Source organism: Megalobrama amblycephala, linkage group LG15 (assembly GCF_018812025.1).
Source record: "Megalobrama amblycephala isolate DHTTF-2021 linkage group LG15, ASM1881202v1, whole genome shotgun sequence".
In the NCBI taxonomy this organism is placed as follows: domain Eukaryota; kingdom Metazoa; phylum Chordata; class Actinopteri; order Cypriniformes; family Xenocyprididae; genus Megalobrama; species Megalobrama amblycephala.
In genome coordinates this window covers 25,272,273-25,294,738 of record NC_063058.1, presented here as the reverse complement: position 1 = coordinate 25,294,738, position 22,466 = coordinate 25,272,273, and the positions used below count along the sequence as shown (strand labels likewise).

Genomic DNA, 22,466 nt, shown 5'->3' with positions numbered 1-22,466 from the left:
ATGAGCAAAAAAAGACTTGATAAAAAAAGTATGAACTATCAATTAGAGGACAGAAGGCATGAAGTAGATTGTGTACAACATATTTTTCAGCAAGTAATGTGAAAATTAGATGTAATTAGTAATTAGATGTAAAATAGCATGAACTTTCTGATCTCTCTTTATGGTCTCTGTCAAACTGTGTCAAATTAACTTGAGTTTACATTATAAATGTATTCATAAATATTGTTTATCACTTATTGTTTATCAGAATGTGTTACAAAGGATGTTTATTGTATGTTGTTAGAGTATAAAATGTTTTAAAATAGTTTAAAATGTTGTAAAAGGCATTGCCAAACAAGAGTTCAGTTTTCAATGAATTTATATCCCCAAAGTGGCAACGTATCCTGAGGGATACAAATATTAAAATCAAAATTAAAAGTCATATTTTGAAAAAAATGATCAAGTTGTATTTTTTGTGTCTTAATAAGATGGAAATATAATAAATTAATTTTCTGATGTTTCTTTATGGTTTTGTCTGTCTAATTTGTCTGTCTTTCCACAGTATTCTTACAAGTAATATTTAGTTTGAACTCCAGAGCCTGATGATCAACTTTTTATAAGCACTTATTCACTCATGAAAAAAGGAAAATATTAATTTTTAAGCCATTTTCAGGCCATGTGCATGCCTTCGATCATTTGTATCCGTGACTCAAAACACCCCATAGGCAGTCAACGCCATTTGTGTATCTCTAGATGTGTTGTCAGTTTTTCTATGCCTTCATATGTTAATTTGTTATCAGTGAAATGCATTTCATCTGTAGTGGAACCCTCAAAAGCAATCTTTGTGATGAACTCCCCGGGTTTGTCATTGTCACACTTCACACAAATTCATCATCTGATGAACTGCAGTACCTGTTAAGATTGAGAATATTATTCTTAACAAATACCACCAAAGTGTATGTTCATAACTTTAGTAGCTTAAGTTTTATTTTTTTTAAAGAAATTATTGCATGCATGATACATGCAAAATTTGTCTAAATGTCACTTGTATGTTTTCCCATTGCACTTACTTTGTTTTGTTCACAAATCTTCCAGCAAGTCTTCCCAAAATAAAAGGTTGCAAATATTCCCTAATGCCATAATTTATGAGATCAACCTCCTCAACTTCATTTGTAGTATTTCGTCTTGGAATGAAGCTGTTCGTCTCTGAATCATAATATCCAACTGGGATGTCATCCAACATGTATAAAACACTAAATTCAGGAAGTGGCGTCTCTCTTTTAATGCAAGTTACAAGGAACTGCAAGGAGTGAGAACCTGTGAGAAACAGCAATAAAAGTCATTTTCAGTTAGTCAGCATGTTGAGATCCCACAGCGAAACTGAATCAGTCATATATTTTGAAGTTTTGTTGTGGGATCTCAACATGCTGACTGTAGCTGTACTTGTTCAAAATACACAATTAAAATACACAACACTTGTACTACCTGATTAAAGGCACACACCTGTAAAAACAGCTGTTGGGAATGACAGCACACACAGGAAAACAAAAAAATATCATGCTGTTCTCAAGCTGGTAAAAAGATGTTTTTCGCCACAGTCAGTGAATGAGGCAGGAACAAGGTTTCAAACAAGTTGCAAGTTTTATTTTCTGGAAAAATCTCAGATATTTTGTTAGAGCAGAGACATAGTTGTGGAGAGAGAAACATATGCCAGTCTACTTTCAAGTCTTTTTTTTTTATATAAAGGTACTCAAAGATTCAATGAAAGAGATTAAAAAAAAATCAGCTAATGCTACTGGTTGAGTCAAAATAATATATGGTTTTACACAATGAACAATACTTCTGAAAAATGTTTAAACCATGTCCACTCACAGTGAAGTGAAGACTCCCTTCATATCAGTAACCTAATAAAAAATGATTTTCATGAAGTGGATTGATGGTGATGATAGCTGAAAACGTTTGGTGATGCTGCATCCACACCACCAGGTGTCAGTATAAGTTCTGTTTAGTAAGGAATGGAGACGAACATTGAGGATAACTGGTTGGTTGAAATATACGTATTTTGTATTCTGGGAAAAATTTGAATATGTTATGTAGCTTCTGAATTTTTTATTATTAAATAAAATAAAAATACATATTTAAGCTAAGTGATAAAAATGTATACAATCATCCTGTTCAATATTTGTATATAAAAATCCTCCTGTCCAAAATGTCCATTAATCTATTCATATATAGTAAAAGATCACAGAACTTCAATAAACTTTAAATCATTTTTCAGCATCCTAATGATTTAGAAAAAAAAAGAAAAAGAAAAAGAAAAAACAGAAATTTCTTAAAAGGTTTGGAACATGAGTGTGAGTAATTATTAATCTCAGTTAAAGTTATGTGTAAAACATCATGAAGAGAAACAGACAAGAAAACAGAAGAGAAAAATAGGTGCCATGATTTATATGAATGAAAAGATGCTACAGATATTACAAATGCAGTTATTTATTTTTCAACTCATAAAAGAGGTTTTAATGATTATTGTAAAAAAAAAAAAACACTATCAGGATGAAAATAAAAAAGCTGGATCTAGCTGCAGGCAGTTCTTTTTAAATAAATCAAGTGCTAAATAACACTTCTCAGGGTAACGTGAAATAAAACGACCACTGTTACATAGACAAGATCAGACAAAGACAATCAAAAACAGGCCTATAAATACAATGGGACACACTGGGACTAAACAAGGTAATTGAGACACAGGTGAAGCACATGAGGGCAAATCAAAAACCATTACAACGGATGAGCATGAACAGGAAAACTGAACTGAGAACAGAGCAAAACTAACAAAGTCCAACTGAAGCACAACATGGTACATGTATTAAAGCCGGGTTAACACTGTACGATTTTGGCCACGATTTAGCCGTCTGAGACAAATTTTGAGAATCATAAAAGAGTCCTTTGGTCCTGGGCCTAAATCTGAAGACTCTGATCTCCACATGTTCACCAACAGCCAATTAATGACCACTGTGATCAAATTTTACCTCCAACGAAATTCTGTCAGTGTTAGAATTTTTGACCAATAGGAGTGCACCTGATGATGCAATTTATGACACAACAACAAACCACCACTTACTGAACACACACATCTTCGTTTTCTTCATTTTCTCTTCAAGAAAAGACAAAAGTAATGCTAGATTTTTTTTTTCTTGTTAGCCACCATTTCTATCCGGCATGTAAAATGCAGCTCACATCACTGAACAGGTCACGTATTGATGATATATAAATCCAGAAGAGTCTTCTTGTGTGCGCTGTCTTTAACTTGTCTTGACTGCTGAACAGTCTAACATTAATGACAGTCTGAACACATTTCTTTTATTCAAGTTGTTTACATGTTTTTTTAAGATTCTGAAAAAAAAACAAATTATATACACACTTTTTTAGATTTTATAGAATTTAAAAATACAAATGCAATAATTAACTTTCACCAATCAGTTCTCATTATGAGTTGGTAAACAACATTACTTTAAAGGGAACCCCTGGTATTAAAGGGATAGTTCACCCAAAAATGAAAATTTGATTGTTATCTGCTTATCCCCAGCGCATCCAAGATGTAGGTGACTTTGTTTCCTCAGTAGAACACAAATGATGATTTTTAACTCCAACCATTGCCGTCTGTCAGTCGTATAATGCGAGTGAATGGTAACACAATTTATAAGAGTCAAAAAACATGCATAGACAAATCCAAATTAAACCCTGCGGCTCGTGACGGCACATTGATGTCCTAAGACACAAAACGATCGGTTTGTGTGAGAAACCGAACAGTATTTATATCATTTTTTACCTCTAAAACACTATGTCCAACTGCGTTCAGCACTCGCTTAGTGAGGTCTGATCGCGCTCTGACAACGGCAGTGATGTCTCACGCATATACTTTAATGAGTGCCATTTACTGCCATTTCTACAAACTGGGTAAAAGGTATTTTCAGCTTCCTGCTTAAATTCTTCCAGGTGCGGTTTGATCTCATCTTGTGTAATATTTAAAATCACTTTATAAGTAAATGTGTTGTTAAAGTAATGCAGCTCATCTGTGGTGGAGCCTCTGGCAGCATCTCTGATAATCATCTGTCCAGGCTTGTTGAGGTCTAGCAGCTCACAGAGAACCAGTGTCTGATAAACTTCAAGATCTGTGAAGGAAATCAAAATCATAAAGGGTTTATGTGTTTTATCTGCATGTTTTAACATAACTTTTGATTATTCAGACAAAAAGGTTTTGTTTTTCTTTTCAAAAATTATAAGCATACTAATATTTTTGTTATTTTTAAGAAAGAAACGATAATAGAAGATTATGCAAAACTATTTTAAAAAATGTTTTCTTTTAATTCTGATATCAAGGCAAGGCAAGGTAAGGCAATTTTATTTGTATAGCACATTTCATACACAATGGGTAATTCAAAGTGCTTTACATAAAGAAGAATAATAAAAATAGAACATAAGGAATAGAAATAATAGTAAAAACAGAGAATTTTGCTATCTGGATGGATGAGCTAGGAAGTCTTAGGGAGTTTTTTATTGTTGTTGTTGTTGTTGTTGTTGTTGTCCGTCAGAGTGGATCTAAACGGATCTTCCTCGCACAACAGGACTGCTACCTGTTAAGGCACTTCAAACTGATAAACAAAGTTTCAATCTCCCCTTTTGCCAAGACACCTCAAACTGCGCCACACAGCCCTAATCCCCCTTCCGGAGATATCTTATCTATGCAACGCAGTTCAAATTTCCCCTTTGGAAAGTGTCCTGACTGTAATCCAGAGATATCTTAACCATGCACTACAGCTCAAATTTCCCCATGTTTGTCCCCTTATCCAAATTTTAACCTAATGACAAATGCTTTCTTCCTAATTCTCCCAGCTCTTTCAACCAGACAGCAATATTTAAAATGCATTAAAAGTCAGAAATAACAAGATGATACATAAAAGATATAAAATACATTAAAAATTAAATAAAAACAGGAAAAGGAATTAAACGAATAAAAAGATAATACGTATAAAATAAAATGCAAACAGTTCGACCATAGCACAGTGCTCAATCAGCAAATGCATAGATAAAAAGATGTGTTTTGAGTCTGGATTTGAATGTGGCTACTGTTGGAGCACACCTGATCTGTTCTGGAAGCTGGTTCCAGCTGCGGCTGGCATAACAGCTAAAAGCAGACTCTCCTTGCTTTGAGTGAATCCTTGGTATTTCTAAATGACTTGATCCTGATGATCTGAGTGATCTGTTAGGTTTATATTCTATGAGCATATCTGCAATGTATTGAGGTCCTAGGCCATTGAGTGATTTATAAACAGGTAACAGTACTTTAAAATCAATTCTAAATGCAACTGGAAGCCAGTGCAAGGACCTGAGGACTGGTGTGATGTGTTCATGTTTTCGGGTTCTGCTCAGAATCCTGGCAGCAGCGTTCTGTACGAGCTGCAGCTGTCTTATGGTCTTTTTGGGAAGGCCACTGAGGAGCCCATTACAATAATCCACCCTGCTGGTGATGAAAGCATGAACAAGTTTCTCTAAGTCTTGACTGGAGACAAAGCATCTAATTCTTGCAATATTTTTGAGATGATAATATGCTGATTTAGATATTGTCTTTACATGGCTACTGAAACTCAGGTCTGACTCCAAAATCACACCAAGATTCCTGACTTGATTTTTAGTTGTTTGACCCCTAGAGTGAAGGTACGTGTTCACTTTGAGAACTTCATCTTTGTTTCCAAATGCAATGACTTCAGTTTTGTCTTTGTTTAACTGAAGGAAGTTTAGGCACATCCAATTTTTAATTTCATCAATGCATTGGCACAGGGAGTCAATGGGGCTGTAGTCGTTAGGTGATAGGGCTAGGTAAATCTGGGTGTCATCTGCATAGCTGTGATATGCAATTTGGTTCTTTCTCATTATTTGGCTCAGTGGCAGCATATATAGGTTGAACAGGAGGGGTGCAAGTATTGAACCTTGAGGGACTCTGCATGTCATGGATGTCCACTCAGACTTATGGTCACCGATACTCACATAATAACCTCTCCCTTCTAAGTATGACCTGAACCATTTAAGGACCATCCCAGAAAGCCCAACCCAGTTTTCCAGCCTGTCAAGAAGAATGTTGTGATCGACAGTGTCAAATGCAGCACTGAGGTCGAGTAGAACCAGCACTGATAATTTACCTATATCTGTGTTTAGGCAAATATCATTTATTATCTTTATGACCGCTGTCTCTGTGCTGTGATGTGGTCGGAAACCAGATTGAAAGTTGTCAAAGTATCCATTCAAGCTTAAGAACTTGTTCAGCTGATTGAAAACAACTTTTTCAATGATCTTGCCTATGAAAGCAAGATTTGAGATTGGTCTGTAGTTGCTCAATATGGTGTTATCCAGATTGCTCTTTTTCAGGAGGAGCTTAACAACTGCAGTTTTCAGGGATTTTGGAAAAGTCCCAGAGAGAAGTGAGGCGTTTACTACTTCTATGAGATCTGCTTCTAAACAGTTAAACATGCTTTTGAAAAAAGATGTTGGAAGTGTGTCAAGGGCGCAGGTTGATGTTTTAAGGTGCTGTACTGTTTCTTCCAAAATTTTACCATCAATTGCTTCGAAAACAGATATAATAGCTACTTTCTGAGGTTGTGATCTGATCTGTTTTACTCCAGTGCAGCTCAAGGATGTGCTGATCGCTTTTCTGATATTATTAATTTTCTCAGAGAAGAAAGAAGCAAACTCACAGCATTTGCTGTCTGAGAGTATTTCACTGGGAATCTGACTTGGGGGGTTTGTTAGTCTCTCTACAGTAGCAAAAAGAGTGCGGGTGTTGTTTAAGTTTCTGTTTATAATATTTGAGAAGAAGGTCTGTCTAGCTTAGTTCCACATTGAAAGCATGAAGGTTATCTTTATAGATGTTATAGTGGATTTCGAGTTTTGTCTTTCACCACATGTGCTCAGCTTTTCTGCATTGTCTTTTCATATTTTGCACTGCTGTTGAGTTTCTCCACAGTGCTTTTTGTCTACCACTTTTCTTCCTGACTTTCACAGGAGCAATGTTATCAATGACATTCTGAACTTTTGAGTTAAAAGAATCAAGGAGAAAATCAATAGAGTCTGCAGATATGCTTGGTGTTAAAGATATAACCTTCATAAACAGTGCACTAGTATTCTCATTTAAGCATCGCTTTTTGACAGAGAAAGATCTAACTTCAACAGTCGGAGAGATCAATATATCAAAGAAAATACAGAAATGATCAGATAGCGCTACATCCTTAATGACAATGGATGAAATGTTTAGACCTTTACTAATAATTAAATCTAGAGTGTGTCCACGATTGTGTGTGGGTCCATGTACACTCAAAAAAATAACTCTTTGAACGAACATAAAAAAATCATGGAAAGGATTTCCACATGATTAAAGGGGTCATGAACTGAGAAATCAAATTTTCCTTGAGCTTTTGACATATCATTTGTCATCATACTTTAAGAATATCCTGTAAGTTTTAGAGCTGAAAACTTCCTTGTTAGTCCAATAAAAGCTTTAATTGGCACCAGACCCAGAAAACGACAGGATTTACAAAGTGGGGATCTATGACGTCAAAGGGCAACAAGCACCGCCTCTGCAGAAGAAGATCAACGCCTACTTCATTCCTGCCTGTTTAGCCCCGCCCACCGATTCGCGCATTACATGAAATAGAATAGGTAGCCTAAGTAAAGAGAACACAAGAGGCGACACTTTGATACTTTTTGGGTAACAACCACTAGATGACGCTCCGGTAGCGCGGCCGCCATTATGGGGTGAAAATACTAACTGGACCACAGAATCCTTCACATCTTCACAATTTCACTGCCAAATCAGAAGCGCAATAGAACAGTTTTTTAATTCAAGTCATCAGTAAATTGTATGGCTCCTACACTGTAAAAAAAAAAATCCTAATTTTATGGAAAATAACTGTGATTTTTTACAGTCATTATCTTTTATTTTAAATTATACTCAAAACTCTGTAAAAATACAATGTATGTAAATTAACAACTCGGCTGTTATTTTATGTGTTATGACATTAATGAAAAATTACATTAATTCACATATTTTTTACAGAAAATTTACTGTATTTTTACACAGTATTTTTTCTGTTTTCTTACAAACAAATGTAAAATTCCAAAAATAATCAGTAATTAAACAGTAACAAAACAGTTAAATGGTAAAAAGATCAAATGTATGGCAGCCAAAAAACCCTGTAGAATTAAAGTAAAATATCCTAATTTAAATAAACTGAAAAACGCTGTCATTTTACAAGTATTTCCTGAATTATTATGATCAAATACCTTCACTTTAAAAAGCATAAAAAAAGGTCAATCAACAAAGCTTTTTTGTGACTTTAGTAGCTTGTTTTGTGACATTGATCTGAGTTTTTTGTTGAGATTCATACGCTGATTCTTGATGTCTGTGTGAGTCTGCATGACCACCACAGAAAAAAAGAAATTGTTTATAGTACTACAGTTTTGGTACTTTAAATTATAACTGATATTAAACACTTTAGATAGAGACCAGACTCTGCTATCAGTGAGTCAGACCACTTTATCTGAGGATTTTTCTTTTCTTTTTCTTTTTCTTTTTCTTTTTCTTTTTTTTTTTTTTGCTATAACAAACATGCATCAGAAACACACAGTTACAGCAATCTGAGAAATACTCATTTTAAAGTGTAGAGGGTCAAGAGCTCAACTAAAGCAAGCACTGACCACCAGAACGGTAACTTCAAACTTTATTATTTTATTCAATAGAACATCAACATCTAAACCTCTGTTAATTCTCAATAATAACTTTAATATGAAATAAAGTCAGGATTGTAATAACTGAAGATGCTGAGATCTTGAGAGATCTGTTAGTGTTTCTTGTTCTGTTGGGATTTAGAGGGTTTCTGTCATGTGTTTTGTGGGTCACCATTGTGCTGGAGAGTAGAGCCTGTGCTTCAGTCCAGGATGAGCCAGAAAACATCAATGTTATGCTGCATGTTGCTTTATTTCAGAGGCAGTAACATATAGTTACAGTCATTCATTCATGTGTGTTCTTTCTGGTTAAATACAAGAGATTTAACAGACATTAGGCAACAATGCAAAATCAAGTGGTTGTTGTTCAACATTCCCAGTTTTTCTGATGCATGTTCTTAATTTATGCCGTTTTTCTACAGCAAGGTCTAACAGTGTGCTCTAAGAGCTGAGTGCCGCTGTCTGCTCGAACTTGAGCGGCAGTTAGCATCGGTGTTAGCTACTGGCTGATTTGATCTGTGTCTGATCATGTTTGGGGATTCCTCACCCACATTCATTAACATTTCAAATCTGTTCTCCAGATATTGGCAGTGGTAGGGAACCACCCAGATAGCAAGCAATGATTGAAATAATGTTGAATCAATGTTAACGTGTCAACATTAACATCATTGAATCAATATCACTTTTGCACCCTCAATTAATGTTGAAAAAATGTTGAAATTCCAATAAAAAAAATCAATGGTAGTGACATTGAATCAGTGTTTGCACTCTCTGGGCAGTGTTTGGGGTAGAGGATGCTACTGCAATATGTGATACTCGTGACAATCTGATGTCTCGAGTGCCTTTGGGTCTCGCTCCCTGTGTGTGCCATCGATTTGTATGTTGATCAGTTTCGGCACTCAGTATGGTCTGTTTAGGGGCATTAGATTCATGGGACTCACCGACTGTGTGCTGAGGACGTCCATGATGAAGCTCTGTTGTGTGTTCCGTCTGGTTTGGTAGTCCCGCAAGTAACTTTGTTTCAAGAACTGCAATCCTTTGTAGAAGTCTCTGGCAGTTTGTGCAGCAGGTAGATTCTTCAAACAGAGGAGGCATGTTATTTCTAATCCTTTTGGATGTAGGCAGCTGTATTTTCCCTTCTCCGGAATGTAAGTTGATGGCTGCCGTCAGTGGGAGGCTGGTTGCATAAAAATTCCCCTTTTTTGTAGCAATTCTTCCAGTTAAAATGTTTGTTGGTGCCAAGATTTGTCGTTTGAACGCTGTGCTGATTTGCTGTAGTTAAAATTAGGAGATAAAATATAAAAGCAATAGAGCAAAGCGCGGAGCTGTAAGCAAGAGCGTCCGAACAGTAGCGAAGCAGGAAAAAATTATATATCACAGATTATATCACCTAAAAAGCAAAATTTAAACAATTGAATATATTTTATGGATTTTTAAATAATAGATGTCATTGAGCCACATACTGTCATTTTGTCTGTCTTGCCTAACAGTTTTGATCTTCTCAAAAAGGAGTTATACATGTAGTCACTTATATCCTTTATGTAATCTGAATTCATCACATCATCCTCATTCTTCATATTCGCTCTTGGAATATATGTCTCTGAATTATAACAAAGTCCCTTTAAGACAAGTCATTTCACTCGGCGGCCATCTTTGAAACGCCTCTTGGGCATCCTGGGCATGATGCCCTATCTCTTTGAATGGGGAAACATCAAATTCTCCAAAACTGTTCGCCAACCTTACGATTACATTTCATATTTGAAATCACCAATGAAATCTGACAACAGCTGTCTTATACATGTTTTATCCAAACGCTTGAATCATGACAAAAAACTGTATTTTTTAGGCTGGATCAAGCTAATGCGCATGCGCAGACCTAAATGCGCGTCTCTTCTGCCTTGTTTCAGAGGCGCGTCTGACTGTTTCTATAGAAACCGGTGCTTCTAACGGCTGCTGCAGTGACGCGATGACTTTACCAGTCGGCGATTGGCTCTTATTTAGAAGGCGGGACTTATTCCGCCATATTGCGCGTTACACTTTCTCCCATTCAAAACAATACGAGTGACACGTCTTGTGTTATTCTATCGTCTTTGATTATAATATCCAACTGTGATGTCATCCAAAGTTGTTGAGTAACTAAATTCAGGAAATTGTGTTTCTCCCATGTATGTTGAAAACAACCACACACACACACACACATACACACACACAAAATGATTATTGTTGGTTATTTTTATTGTGAAGTAGTAACCATAGTATATATGAGACTGTATACAATAAAACTTTTAATCTTTATTATTTTTTATTTTAATTTAAAATATAAGCCTTGGAATCTTGGCAATGACTTTCACTTTCATGAAAATGATAAAAGTATTGGGGCACAACTTAAAACTTTCACTTTCTCAGTTTGTGTAAATTCACTTGTGGTTCAGAGTTTTTTATTCCCCACATTAATTTCACACATTTAGTACAAATATGTGGTCTTATTTCATTAATACACTGACGGTATTACATTTTTTTTCTTTATTTGTTTTATTTTATTTTTTCTTTATTTATGTATACACCATTAACAGTATATATATATATATATATATATATATATATATATATATATATATATATAGGTGGCGATATACACACAGGATGTAACACGTTAAAAAAAGTAAAGAAGAAGAGACGCAGCCACAAACTTGTTGGTACCTGTGCAGGTACATTTCTTAAAGATGAAGACTAAAAGCATACAGTGCACATGGACAGAATTGTAGCCTATGTCCTCGTTTTTGTACTTGCACTTCCACCTCTATCTGCATCAGATGGTAAGTTTTTTTGCGTTTTAAAATGTAATTACAAATTTAAAACCTAATGTTTTTCAACGAATAAATTCAAGATTAATGCAGATTATCGCGTATCATGTCCTCCCTGACCAGTGCGTCACTTTTTTAGCCTTTTTTTTTTTTTTTTTTAAAAATGCAGATTCACAAAGTTATTGAAAGCAGAAGTCCGAATGTGCGAATATAAAACCAACTTTACCTGACTCTTTACCGAAGTCCGAAGCGTCTTGTGAGTGAATGTACACTGTAACGCGCCCGCCGTTACTTTCAGCTAATAAAACAAAAATACTGCATTCTAGGCATTCTACAGCCCTTTATCAAACTTCATCAAAGCCTCAGATTTTAATCTGTTTTTAATCAATGCACAAATCTTAAAAAAACAGATAAACTAAGATTAGCTGTGCCCAAATTAAGATTGGGTGGGCAAGGCAGACGTTTGGGTGGGATCAGCTCACCCCTGCCCATGCCTAGAGTTGGCCTGTTTTGCATGTTGTCAAATAATGTTTATTTTTAATAATTAAAAAAATGGCTGCCATTATTTTATATGAAAAAGTTAATAATTGTATTTTGACAAAATATTTTACTTTGTCTAGTATACTTTTTTTAATTAGTTCAGATACCATTTTAAATAGTCGTGTTATTACAACGTGCCCCTCAAATGTTACAGTGTGCCCCACCTACATTTCACCTTTTTTTTTTTAAATATTGTATACAGTCTCATATAGTTACTACTTATTCATAATAAAAATAACCAACAATAATCTATTTTCAGGTTCTCACTCTTTGTGGTTGTTTTCAACTTACATTCAGGGAAAAACACAATTTCCTCAATTTAGTAGCACAACATTTTTGGATGACATCACAGTTGGATATTATGATTCAGAGACATATTTTGCAAGAGGGAATACGACGAATGAAGAGGATGTGATGAATTCACACTACATAAAGGGTATAAGTGACTACATGTATAACTCCTTTTTGAGAAGATCAGATCTGTTAAGGCAAGACAGACAAAATGACAGTAAGTATGTGACTCAATGACATCTATTAATCTATTTAAAAATGCAGTTCATATTGTACATATTCAATTGCATAAATACATCCTCATAATGAGCATATTTTTTGTTTGATTTTAAATTGATTTTGCTTTTTAGGTGAAAAAATTAGTAATATAAGAATTAAAAGAAACCTTTTTAAAATAGTTTGGCATAATCTACTATTAAAAAAAAAATCTACTTAAAAAATATTAGTATGCTTATAATTTTTGAAGAAAAAAAAAGTCTGAAAAGTCATATGGTATAATCAACCTTATGATTTTGATTTCCTTCACAGATCTTGAAGTTTATCAGACACTGGTTCTCTGTGAGCTGCTAGACCTTGACAAGCCTGGACAGATGATTATCAGAGATGCTGCCAAAGGCTCCACCACAGATGAGCTCTGTTACTTTAACAACACGTTTACTTATAAAGTGATTTTAAATATTACACAAGATGAGCTCAAACCGCACCTGGAAGAATTTAAGCAGGAAGTTGAAAATACCTTTTACCCAGTTTGTATAAATACTCTCAAGAAATACTTCAAAAAGAGAGAAGATCAAATTAACAGAAAAGGTACATACTCAAGAGCACCTCTTCATTCCCTAAATGTGTTTTATGAAAAGAATTCCAGATGTTTGGAGTAAATCTTCAGGATTTAAAATAAATGTATTTTATACATTTAAAATATGTAGTAAATGTATTTTATAATTTATTTTTATAAATAAATAAATATTTTATAAATGTATAAATAGTTTTCTGAATCACCTCTTGTTTTGTTTTTTTCTTTCCACAGTGAAACCGCGAGTCAGACTCATTCAGAAAGCAAACTCAGATTCTGGAGGGTTTCGTGTGAGTTGTTTGGCGACAGGATTTTACCCTCGTCACATCAACCTGACCCTGTTCAGAGATGGACAGCCTGTATCTGATCATGAGATCACTGGAGGAGATCTGCTGCCCAATGGTGACGGGACGTACCAGATGAGGAAGAGTCTGGAGATCAGTGCAGACAAACACAAATACACCTGCTCTGCCACACACCTCAGTCTGGACAACAAACTGGACGTCACTTTGGGTAATGAAGTGTGAAAAAGTATATACTACAGAACTGTTTCTAATTTTTGTGACCTTTTTAACTTGTTTGTTTCAGAATTTGATCCTGGTGAACCATTTAAATCAGTGATTCTGCCAGTGCTGATAGTTTTGGCTCTGATGGTGTTTGGGGCTGGAGCCGTCATATATGAATACAGGAGGAGACGAGCAGGTGTGACAAGAAGCAAATTGAATAGTGAATCATCTGGTAAGCCTATAGATGTGATGCTTAAGATAAATGTAAAATATATTTTAGTTAATATTACATATTTCATTGCCATGAATAATTATGCTGCATTTTTTCATGTTATACAGTGCCTTCATCAAACTGTGTTTATTCTGCTGCTTCTGGCGAGTTGTCATGATCACCAGTTGCCCGTGCAATCCACCAGAGGGCACTCTACCAAGAACTTCTGTTTCTGTTTCCCTGCGTTCCTGCCTTGGTATCTGTTTTTTGGACTGCTTGCTTGTATTTGGACCTCTTGCCTGTTTTTGGATTACCCTTCTAATAAACTACTGCATGTGGATCCTCAATCTTTGTGTCTCGGAGCAGTTTGTGACATGAGTATTCTGTTTTAAATGTTATTTTTTGTATATTTTTTTGTATTATTATCTTATGACCTTGTTTCTGTCTATAGAGTGAAATCTTCAGTAATCTAAAGAGAACTGGTTGATGAAAATTAATTATTGCATTCATCTAAATCTAAAAAGTATATATAAAACGCACACATATTTTTTTTTCATATCGTATATATTCATAAAATATTTTTTATTTTTCCTTCATAATCTGAAGAAAACAGGAACCAGCATCCTGAAGTTAATGGAATTTGCGGTTTTTAGCTTGAATGAAAGAAATGTGTTCAGACTGTCATTAAAGGGATAGTTCATCCAAAAATGAAATTTTGATGTTTATCTGCTTACCCCCAGGGCATCCGAAATGTAGGTGACTTTATTTCTTCAGTTGAACACAAATGATGATTTTTAACCCCAACAGTTGCAGTCTGTCAGTCGTATAATGCATGTCAATGGTAAAATGTATGAGAGTCAAAAAACATGCGTAGACAAATCCAGATTAATCCCTGCGGCTCGTGACGACACATTGATGTCCTAAGACATGAAACGATCGGTTTGTGCGAGAAATCGAACAGTATTTATATAATTTTTTACCTCCAATACACCACTATGTCCAACTGCCTTGAGCGCGTGCACGGCATCCGATGCATGAGGTGTGTATGCGCTCTGGCGTAGTTTAAACATGGTGCCTGTAGTACAACAGTTGTTATACAAATGGAAGTAAACCACTAAAAAACATGGTTTTGTTACATCAAAACTTCATTTTATTGTGTTACTTTTCATAAGGGCAGCTTTACAAATAAAAAGGACACATACAAAGATCTTGTTCACATGCCTCAGTTGGATGTGGAAAAACTATAGGCACAGCTGATGTACGTGATCCTCTCCTGGGTATGTAAAATCATCAGGGGAAAAATTATCGCTGCAGACCCTCAATAACTTTAGTACGTTAATGAGTGTGTTGATATCCAGCCGAAGAGCAATCAACTGTAACTTCAGGCGAGCAGGCTCAGAAGTTGGGAATACGTGGAAAGTCACCACTCCTGAATGAGTTCGCGCGAGAGAACGTAATCTTTCAGCTTTAAGTCGGTTTGAACAATCCGGATAAGCGTAAGTAAGTACCATTTTGATTAGGCGTCGTGCCTAAAATGTTTGTGCTCTGTGTGAGTGACGTATACGCGCAAGAGATCACTTCTGGCACCAGAACGCATACACACCTCATGCATCGGATGCCGTGCACGCGCTCAAGGCAGTTGGACATAGTGGTGTATTGGAGGTAAAAAATTATATAAATACTGTTCGGTTTCTCGCACAAACCGATCGTTTCATGTCTTGGGACATCAATGTGTCGTCACGAGCCGCAGGGTTTAATTTGGATTTGTCTGTGCATGTTTTTTTTTACTCTCGTAGATTTTGTTACCATTGCCATGCATTATATGACTGACCCACATAGAAGGCAACGTTCTGAGGACCTTGCACAACGTTCCCTAAAAGTTCTCTAAAGGTGACGAAAATTCCGAACCTTTACAGAACATTCGGGACGTTCCTAAAAAGTCCTCTTTTGGTAATGAAAGTGCTGCAGTTTAAGGGTTCTTATATGACTTTAGGGGGACGTTAAATTTTGGTTATTTTATGGTCAAAAAAGACTGTTACAAAGAGGACATTTGGGACATTAACTGAACGTTGCCACATGGTCCTCTGGTAGTCATTTAATAACGTTCCCAATGTGAGTTTAGGGGGACGTTCTATTTTGGTTATTTTATGGATGCGCGAGAAGGTTACAAAGAGGACATTTGGGAAATTAACAGAACGTCCTATAGTAATAGTCCCCTAAACATTCCCAGAACGTCCTGAATGTTCTGTGAAGGTCCACCAAATAACGTCCCCCAAACCTTAAAAGAACTCCACATCATGACCATCTCTGAATGTACTGGGAACGTTACTAGACAACGTCCTTAACACCAGTGGGGACGTTCTGAGAATGTTCTGGGAACGTAAAATTTCTAGCGGGGTAACCTGTCGCCTAGTAACGTTCCCAGAACGTTCAGAGACGGTCACGATGTGGAGTTCTTTTAAGGTTTGGGGAACGTTATTTGGTGGACCTTCACAGAACATTCAATACGTACTGGGAACGTTACTAGACAACGTCCTTAATATACGTTTTTTCTAACAAAGCAGCTGATATTGCCATATAAACTAGTGGACTGCCGACTCGCTTTCGCCCCAAAATGGCGGAAACTGCTGGGCGGCGGTGTTTCAACGGAACGTTCTATTGAGTGTCGCTTCTTGTTAGTGTATATTCTTTGGGTAGGCTGTTTGCGTCTTTTCATCTTCTTCTTCTGATGTTTAATGGCGGTTGGCAGACCGACTTAAATGGTGCATTCACTCCACCTATTGGATAGGAGTGTGAAGCGCATGAAGCTGCCAAACAAACAACCTGTTTTACAACGTATCCTAATTTCTATTACTATTCTGTTTCTTTTAATTAAGAAAATAATACCCAAAGATCTTAAAGCTTATAGTTGAAATCTTGCTCTTTAATATGCATCACATTTTATAAGTAGGCCTACGTGTTCTGCTGATTCTGCTGATTTTCTTCTTTCTGGATCAGCTTTTTCTTGAAAGTGTCTATACCTTTTGTTCCACTGTCCCATTCCTTCTGCCATTTCTTTCTCATGTAATTTTCTATTAACTTCTAACTTTTACTTTTACTTCTGCTTTACTCATTGAAAGTGAAAAAGTTAAAGTGGCACTGTCCACTCACTCCCTCCACCTTCATTTCCTGTCAGTAGCTACTGAGACTCGAACTCACAATCTATGGGTTACAAGTTCAAATCTAACCATTTGGCCACAAATGCTACCATTTACACTTTAATGTCAATTTGTTTATTTGCTATAAGTCCAGATTGTCTTATTCTAAATAAACTCTGCATCACTTCAAATATCATATCTTGTCTTGCTGTTGATTCCACTTGACAAACTGAAAGGGAGTCTGTACAAATCACTGATCTTATTGTTGTACTTCTATCTACTGAAGAGCAAGGAATATTGCTATTATCTCTGTAATACAGATATATGATCTGAGATTCTTTTTGATATTTTGACTTTGAGGTAGGCCTATGTAAAATGCTGCTGCTGTTATTCCAGAGTCTGGATCCTTTGAGCCATCTCTGTTTATATTTGTACTGTGCTTTAATATGTTTAGAAGTTTGTTAGATGCAGAACTGTACACTATACTGCCATAATCAACAGCTGCTCTTATCGGTGCACAGTATTTAAGAGACTGATGACATGCTCCCCATTCGACTCCAGCCAAACACTTTGTGGCAAGCAGAGCGGGGCAGAGGGAACGGAGAATGGAGCAGCCTCATAGTGATATTTACCTTTTGGTGTAACAGCTGGAAGTAAAATGATGATAGTGAAAAAAATTCTGTCCAAGGCAGCAGTTTTCCAGTGTGATTTGTGCTGCTGTAATGGCAGTAAACAAACTCTGTACCCGCAGCTTCTACATTGGTTGAGCTGGATTGACTGTAAGCCTAAAAAGGTTTGAAGTCACATGGGCATTAGTGCATTATGACTCAGTGTAAAAAACATTTTAGATTACTAAGATAAGGTTTTAATGTGATTTTTATTGATAAAAGATTATAAAAAAAGACCAAAATCTTTAATGTATATATTTGCTCTGTCAGTACCCTGTCATTCAGTGTCCTCTTTTATATTTTATTACTTCTTTTGTGAATGTTTTGTGCTACAATACTAACATGCACATCATTATTTACAACACTAACATGTACATTCCCACACAGCAAAAGGACTCCATGGCGGATCGGCCGCGGAGGTATCGCGCAGAGGTGGAAAGTCCAGGGGTCAGAAAGTAAAAGTCCTGCCATATTTTTTTTTCCACCCACTGAAGCGGTGTTAAAGTTAATGAGATAAATAAGTGATTAATTGAGTGATTATTGAGCATTATTGAAGACACCTGGGGCACGTTCAAGCTCAAACCGGTGCGCAACGTTTTGCTACGTTTTCCGGGTTGAACGACATGTTTCCTAGAAATGGTATGCAACAGGTTTGAGATACGTTTTCTCTTGTTTGGTGGGTGTGTCAGAAATGTCAGCCCAATCAGCGGCAAGGTGTATATAAACAACGCGGTATTAAAGAGACAGCTCACACAATGGGTATTAATGTAACATAAAAATACTATACTTATATATTTTGCTATTGTATTGTGAAGTGACACTTTAATAAACTTTTCTATACTCCTCTGATTATATAATGGTAAATATTTCAATATCATAGCACAACAACAGAGATCAGCAATAATGATAAGCCTAATACTCACAATAAAAATAATATAGCCTAGATCATAACACAGTCTCAGAGGTAAGAAGTGGATTATCCTTCACCTGAAATGTTTGTCTTTTCATGCTGAAATGCGAGACAAATGTTGGATCACAATAAGTTCAAGTTTCCACAAATCCCTTCACTCGATTGGGATGTTCTCTTTTATTCTGGACGGCAAGGGCAGGGACTGTAACATCGAGCGTATTTTGTATTATTAAACACGCATTTATACAGATTTAATCAGGCTCTGTAAATTCTTCAAAAAGAACACAAAGAATGGCCCTCTCAGCTGCCATAGTTGCAACTCTTGCATCATCAGAACAGGGTGTTCAATGCACCACTGTTTCCATTTAAAAAACGCTTTGCAACGTTTTGCTGGGGCTGAACGCAGCCCTGATGATAACAAGCAGAATCACTAAAGGAGAAAATCACAATTGTTAAGTTACCATCATTGAGGTCAGGGTTTGATTTAGTTCAGCTCTTGACCCTTGACTTTTTAACATTAGAGATTGTTTGAGCAGTTTTAACTGCATTAAAACCAACCAGGCAAGCGAAGTTGATCAGGGGGTGTTGGTTATGGTTTCACAAAATCATTATTTGGTCTGAATCACTGAACTCATTTAGAGCCCAATCTCTGAGTTAGATTTCCATTATTGATTACAGCAGCACTGTGATTCTACTGCACAAGATCCAGTTTTTTTTTTTTTTTTTTCAAAATAATTCAAAGGTTTCATCAAAAGTTGTTCTTAAAAAAAAAAAAAATAAAGCTCTCATTTAGACACAGAGATCAAGAATCAGCCTGTGAATCTCAACAGTGGTGACTGTCAAAAAGAATGTTGCAATGCATTCTGGGTGCCACCAATCAAAACTCATCCTCGGCTCCCATCATGCATTGCTGCATGAATAAATTATGAGCTGAATAGTTTTAGTAATTTTCTTTATTCTCACTATTTTATTTTTTTCTGTTTTTCTGTGACTTTTTAGTGGCTTGTTTTCTAGTGTTCAGAGTTGATCTGTTTATCAGAATATGTTGCTTGTCACCGTCGTTGAGATTCATACGCTGATTCTTGATCTCTGTGTGTGCCTAAAAGAAAGACTCTTTTTCTGAACTTTTGAGAAATCTGTAATAAATCCAGATTATATTGATAAAGCTGATCTTCTGTTGTAGAATCACAGTGCTGCTATAATGAATAATGTAAATTTAACTCAGATATTGGGCTCTAAATGAGTTCAGTGATTCAGATCAAATAATGATTATGTGAAACATAACCAACACCACCTGATCAACTTCTCTTTGTTTGTCTGGTTGTTATAACTCAGTTATAGCAGCCCCCACAAATTCTAATGTTAAAAAGTGAAGGGTCAAGAGCTCAACTAAAGCAAACCCTGATCTCTGTGATGGTAACTTAAAAATAGTGATTTTCTCCTTTGGTGATTCTGCTTGTTATCATCAGGTGTCTTCAATAATGGTCAATCATCACTCAATTAAACATTTATTTATCTCATTAACTTTAACACCGCTTCAGTGTGTGGAAAAAAAAATATGGCAGGACTTTTACTTTCTGACCCCTGGACTTTCCACCTCTGCTGCGAACGGACCCGTATCGGAGTCCACTTGCGCGCATTGACGGATCTGTAACGAAGGCGGATCGCGGACCCCGCCTTGGCTCCGCGCTGCATCCGCGATTAAAACTTTACCTCTGCGGCGGGTCCATTTGGGACCCGCAAATTGATACAAGCGTTACATTAAAAGCGCGTGCGCGTCCGCGGATCCGACATGGGTCCGCTCAGGATCCGCTGATTGACAGTAGAATTTATGGCGCTGCCCGGAGGCGGACCTGATCCTCTGAGCGGCTCCAAAACGAATGTGACAGTAACGCGGGTTTGGCGACTTGAATGCGGATCCACCTAGGAGTCTCCTGCTGTGTGGGTTGGGATCTGATGAAATTGATCAGTTGATTATCACCTCAAACATTACAATAATTAAACAAAAGTTTAGACAAAATATCAAAATCTTTAATGTATTTACTCTCTCAGTACCTGTCATCCAATGGCCTTGTTTCTCATACAATCAATCAATAAAAATGCACAATTTTACACAAACAACAAAAAAAAAAAAACATTACAGGTATACGATACTGTACAGCCAGACAGTTTGCCAAAAGAAAACTTAAATGCTAAACAGCAAGTACAATCTAGAGGACATGATCCGCGATAATCTTCATTTATTCGTTGAAAGGGAAGGTTTTAATTTTTAACAACATTTAAAAAAAAAAAAATGTTAAAAATGAACGTAAACAACTTACCATCTGACGCAGATGGAAGGGAAAGTCCAATTAAAAAAAGCGAATATCCCTACATAGCCTACGATTCTGTCCATTTGCGCTGCATGCTTTTCGTCTTCAAATAGGCATATGTTGCAACGTACATGTATGCAAAGGAACCAACATGTTGAGATTTCGGGCATTTGTCGGCGATTTCTCAAAATCTGTCGCGAGACCCATGAGTGGACAGCACTCTCTTCTACCTTCATTACCCAAAACTGAGGTGTCCTCGAGCAAGGCACCTAATCCCTCCCCGGGTGCCACAGCAAAACTGCCCACTGCTCCGGGTGTGTGTTCACGGTGTGTGAGTGTTTAAAATTCTGAGTATAGGACACCATACTTGACCACACATTGCATCACTTTACACTTTCAATGAGTAAAGCAGAAGTAAAGGCAAAAGTTAATAGCAAATTAGATGAGAAAGAAATGGCAGAAGGAGTGAGACAGTGGAACAAAAAGTATAGACACTTTCTTTTATTACATTCAAGAAAAATCTGATCCAGAAAGAAGAAAATCAGCAGGACACATTGTCTACTTATAAAATGTGATGCATATTAAAGAGCAAGATTAACTAATTCAAGCTTTAAAATCTTTGGGAATAAATAATTTGTCTCTCCAGGTTCTGTTAAGAAATGGCCCAAAACAATCTATATTTCATGAATTATTTATTTCCTTAAAAGAAACAAGACTGATCAATAGAATTTAGGATACGGTTATATTTTATTTTTAAAGAATGTCTGTCTTATTGTTTCCCACAGGGTTTCCCAGCTTGGCAGCTTCCTAACCATTATGCGCTTTACACTCCTCCAGTAGGTGGCGTGAATGCACCATTTAAAGGATTAGTTCACTTTGAAATGAAAATTGGCTCAACCTTTACTAACCCTCAAGCCATCCTAGGTGTACATGACTTTCTTGTTTCTGACTAAGACAATCAGAGAAATATTAATAAATATTCTGAACATCCGAGCATAATAATGGCAGTGATAGAGTTCAATGAGATGAACAAAGTGCCTGGAAACGTTACTAGACAACGTCCTTAACACCAGTGGGGACGTTCTGAGAATGTTCTGGGAACGTAAAATTTATTGCGGGGTAACCTGTCGCCTAGTAACGTTCCCAGAACGTTCAGAGACGGTCACAATGTGGAATTCTTTTAAGGTTTGGGGAACGTTATTTGGTGGATCTTCAGGGAACATTCAGGACATTCTAGGAATGTTTAGGGGACTATTACTGTTCTGTTAACTTCCCAAATGTCCTCTTTGTAACGTTCTTGCGCAACCATAAAATAACCAAAATAGAACGTCCCCCTAAACTCATATTGGGAACGTTAATAAATGATCAACCGAGGACCGTGTGCGAACGTTCTGTTAATGTCCTCTTTGTAACGTTGTTTTTTGACCATAAAATTACCAAAATGGAACGTCCCCCTAAAGTCATATAAGAACCCTTAAAGGGATAGTTCATCCAAAAATGAAAATATGATGTTTATCTGCTTACCCCCAGCGCATCCAAGATG

The 22,466-nt window shown here is 36.4% G+C and overlaps 1 protein-coding gene across 3 annotated transcripts; it reads left to right on the top strand.

Annotated features, from left to right (window-relative positions):
• The first annotated feature begins 11,429 nt into the window (after positions 1-11,429).
• LOC125247853 (major histocompatibility complex class I-related gene protein-like) lies at positions 11,430-14,267 on the top strand. Of its 3 annotated transcripts, none has more exons than XM_048159374.1 (6): positions 11,430-11,567; positions 12,355-12,531; positions 12,915-13,193; positions 13,414-13,692; positions 13,768-13,917; positions 14,025-14,267. In XM_048159374.1, exons 1-6 carry the CDS (start codon positions 11,501-11,503, stop codon positions 14,072-14,074), a joined length of 1,002 nt encoding a protein of 333 aa, XP_048015331.1. In that variant the 5' UTR covers positions 11,430-11,500; the 3' UTR covers positions 14,075-14,267. The 3 variants fall into 3 exon arrangements, with proteins under 3 accessions (XP_048015331.1, XP_048015329.1, XP_048015330.1); XM_048159372.1 differs by having other exon boundaries at positions 12,355-12,603; XM_048159373.1 differs by having other exon boundaries at positions 12,393-12,603; positions 14,025-14,266.
• The last annotated feature ends 8,199 nt before the right edge of the window (positions 14,268-22,466 follow it).